At 47.3% G+C, this 3,287-nt stretch overlaps 1 protein-coding gene across 1 annotated transcript; it reads right to left on the bottom strand.

Moving 5' to 3' along the window:
* Window positions 1–2,095, bottom strand: LOC140075008 (protein kinase C delta type-like). Its single transcript, XM_072120425.1, has 2 exons — window positions 437–2,095; window positions 1–170 (listed from the first exon to the last, which is right to left on the bottom strand). The coding sequence occupies exon 1, from the start codon at window positions 1,926–1,928 to the stop codon at window positions 660–662; it is 1,269 nt and encodes a 422-aa protein (XP_071976526.1). The 5' UTR covers window positions 1,929–2,095; the 3' UTR covers window positions 1–170; window positions 437–659.
* Window positions 2,096–3,287: the final 1,192 nt, after the last annotated feature.

Genomic DNA, 3,287 nt, shown 5'->3' with positions numbered 1-3,287 from the left:
TGATGAATAAATAAATGAGAAGCGTTTATTATGACCCAGTATACTCCTAGCAGGAGAGGTTGGGGTGATGCCGCTGTATGACCGGGGTCTCTGTGCTCCTCCTATTATCATGGCTGCAGACGGCAGGAATCGCGGTGCTGTGAGCGGGAAGAGCCGGAGGATCCCGGAGACTGCAGGAAGACGGAAAGAGAGAAAACTGCATCACTACAAGATTGTATGAGGGGACATTACACCCGAAATCCCAGAATCACTATGAAGAGGGACCATTACCACAGGTTACAGGACTATAGTGATGAGCACAGCGCTAACCCTGCTGTGCTCTGTGCTGACATATCATTGTTACTATGGGCAACTACTAATGAGAGACACAGAAGTGCACAAATATACAAGCAGGTAACACAGAATATAAAGCAGTGTACATGATAGAGCACTGTACCTCCATGGTGATGACTGTAGTGATGAAGCCGGGGATGATGAGGTGGCTCCTCATGAAGGCGACGCCATCAATTTATTGGATCAATATTGGGAGTGATGATTAGAGAAGGTGATGATGGGGGATGGTGATGATGAGGGAAGGTGATGATGGGGGTGATAGTGGCGCTGCCGCTGATGACATATGGGGCGCCATATAACACTCGGTGGTCGGAGGTATATAAGATTTAGCTCTCTTGGTGGAGGAGCCAGTCAGGATCTTCATAGGAGAAGTCCGGGATGGTCTTGGCTTCAGGAGGACAGCGGTCACCTTCTTGGTCCTGTAAGAAGGGCAGGTCGGAGGGCAGGCTGACGGGAGGGCTGGTGTCCATCCAGGGTGGAAAAGGAGGATCTGTGGCCTTTGCCTCTACTCTCTCCCAGTCTATTTCAGCATAAAATGGGTGCTGGCGGATGTCTCCACAATATCCCAGACGCTTGAGTTGCTGTTTGCTGAGCAGGTTCGTTATTATGTCCTTGGTGTCGGTGGTGAAATTGTCTGGGAATCTGGGATCTCCTGCCACAACCACATCCTTAAGTTGCCGCATTGTCCTGCATGTTCCAAATGGGTATTCATTGGTAAGTAGCCGGAACAGCAAAACTCCGAACGACCACCAATCGGAAGAGGAACCAACGGGGCCACCGGTGATCATTTCTGGGGATTTATAATAGGCGGTTCCAGCACCTCCAAAGGTGGTTTTGCCCCTGAACATGTTCTCTACTGCCACTCCAAAATCACATATCCTTATGTGCCCCTGGTGATCGATGGTGATGTTCTTTGTTTTTATGTCCCGATGGATTACGCCAAGCTTGTGCATGTGTTGCAGACCGCAGATGATTTCGGCTGTACACAGGGCGGTGGTCTTGACATCAAGGGGTCCCTCTGCCTCCAGTAGTCTCTCGAGGTCGCCACCAGGGAGGAGCTCCATAACCAGAAATGCAAATGATGGTGTCTGGAAGGTGGCAAATAAGCGGCATATGTAGGGATTTCCGGCTACGTGCTGCAGCACCCTCTTCTCCAGCTGGATTTTTTCTTTATTGAATTTTTTGAGCACTTTAATGGCCACATTGCTGTTTTTATCTTTAGCTGATGCCAGGAACACAAAGCCAAAACCTCCTCTGCCAAGTTCTTTGATGAAATTAAAGCGTGCCAGTCCAAGGGGAGCGATGGTGCTTATAGGGGTGGCAGCTCCATTGTCATCCAGCTTACATTTTTTGTTGGCCTCTTCCTCCTCCTCTTCCAGTTTCCTCTTCTGGCCTCCAGAGGAATGGTTGGAGGGAACTTGGTTTTGGTCAGACAGGGATCTGTGGTTTTTAGATCCTCCAGGGTTTGAGGCCTGTCCGCAGATGTTCGGTTCTTCATCACTAATTTTGATGGATTTATTTTTAGGTAGATCGTTCTCTTCCGTCTCCCTCTTCCTCTTCATGTCTTCCCCCTTTTCCCCTGAAGGGGACGACATCTCTGGTGAGATGTGGTGTCACCGAATCTCCTACTCCTCTCCTTCCCCCAGATACCCAATTCCCCAAAAAACCCAAAGTCTTTTCTAAAATCGCACTCCTAGGACAAGATCCAGCAGGAAACAGATCCAATATGGAGCCTGAGAATGTGTGGCCGCGTTCCGCGTATTTATAGCCTCGTGATGTCATAAGTGCAAGTGATGTCACTATAGAACAACCACTGAGGTGGGGGCTATCATGAGTGTATCACATGTTTCCTGAGTGCAGTGATGTCATAGTGGCCACATAAATGTATTTAAATTTTTTTTAAAGAGGCAGAAAAATATGTGAACCCCTTCTGCAAGTTAAAAGAAAACTATCAGCAGTTTTGTCCCTACAGTTTTGTGATGTGTTAGAACTTTCACACCTTCCTGTGTGTGTCCGCTGTACCAGGATTACAAGCGAAATTTAGGTCAATTGATTGGGGTAAATTCAACGGACCATGTTTTACACAGTGAACTCGGCGGTGTGAAATAGACCTCGGTACTGTATTGGTCCTGGAGGGCTGTGTTATCACACTTATGTGTAATTTTTAGTAGCAGCATCCTGGATTTATATTCTAGGATTGTAACAACCTACAGGTGTATCCTACTTAATGTTGTGCTGTGTGCAGACCCTAGATGCCCCACATTTATTAAAACTAGTGCAAACTGCACTAGGTGCAGTTACCTGTGTAGTGTGCAGGGGGCGCCAGATTCAGGATTACTGGCACATGTTCTTCATGAATCTGGTGCCCCCTGCACTGCTCCGACAGAGGAAGAAAGGGGCTACAATGTTGGAGAGAGGGGCCACAATGTGAGGGGGAGAGGGGAGGGGGTAGGAGTACAGAAAGTTTGAGCATTATAAGTTTAGGGAGATAAATAAAAGGGGAGGAGGAAATGTAAAGAAAAATAAAATTAAAGCGCTGGCATTATATGTTGCTGAGGTGCATTAGGGGGCATTATATGGGTCTATACTGGGGTTTGCCACAGGAAGGGGGCATATTATACTATGTGGGGGCATTAAGGTGGATATTATACTATGCTTGTGGATGGGGTAATGGGCATGGTTTAGAAAAAAAACTGTATGTCCAGCTTTTTCTAACCCAAAAGTTGGGAGGTATGCAGGCGTTAATGATGGGGATGTTGAGCTGAACCCGGGGCCGGACTGAAACTTCTAATGAATCTTGGAGTCAGGTCTGGAGGACCCTAACCCGCAATTCTGCTCAACGCTGGTTTTTAGTTCTCTACTTCCATCCCGTAATCATTCATTGTATATTCGGAAACATGAGGAAATTATCAAGGCCCCCAATGATCACACACTTCTAAATGTCTGCTCTGAGA

Source organism: Engystomops pustulosus, chromosome 8, assembly GCF_040894005.1.
Source record: "Engystomops pustulosus chromosome 8, aEngPut4.maternal, whole genome shotgun sequence".
Taxonomy (NCBI): Eukaryota; Metazoa; Chordata; class Amphibia; order Anura; family Leptodactylidae; genus Engystomops; species Engystomops pustulosus.
This window is presented reverse-complemented; position numbering and strand designations above follow the sequence as displayed.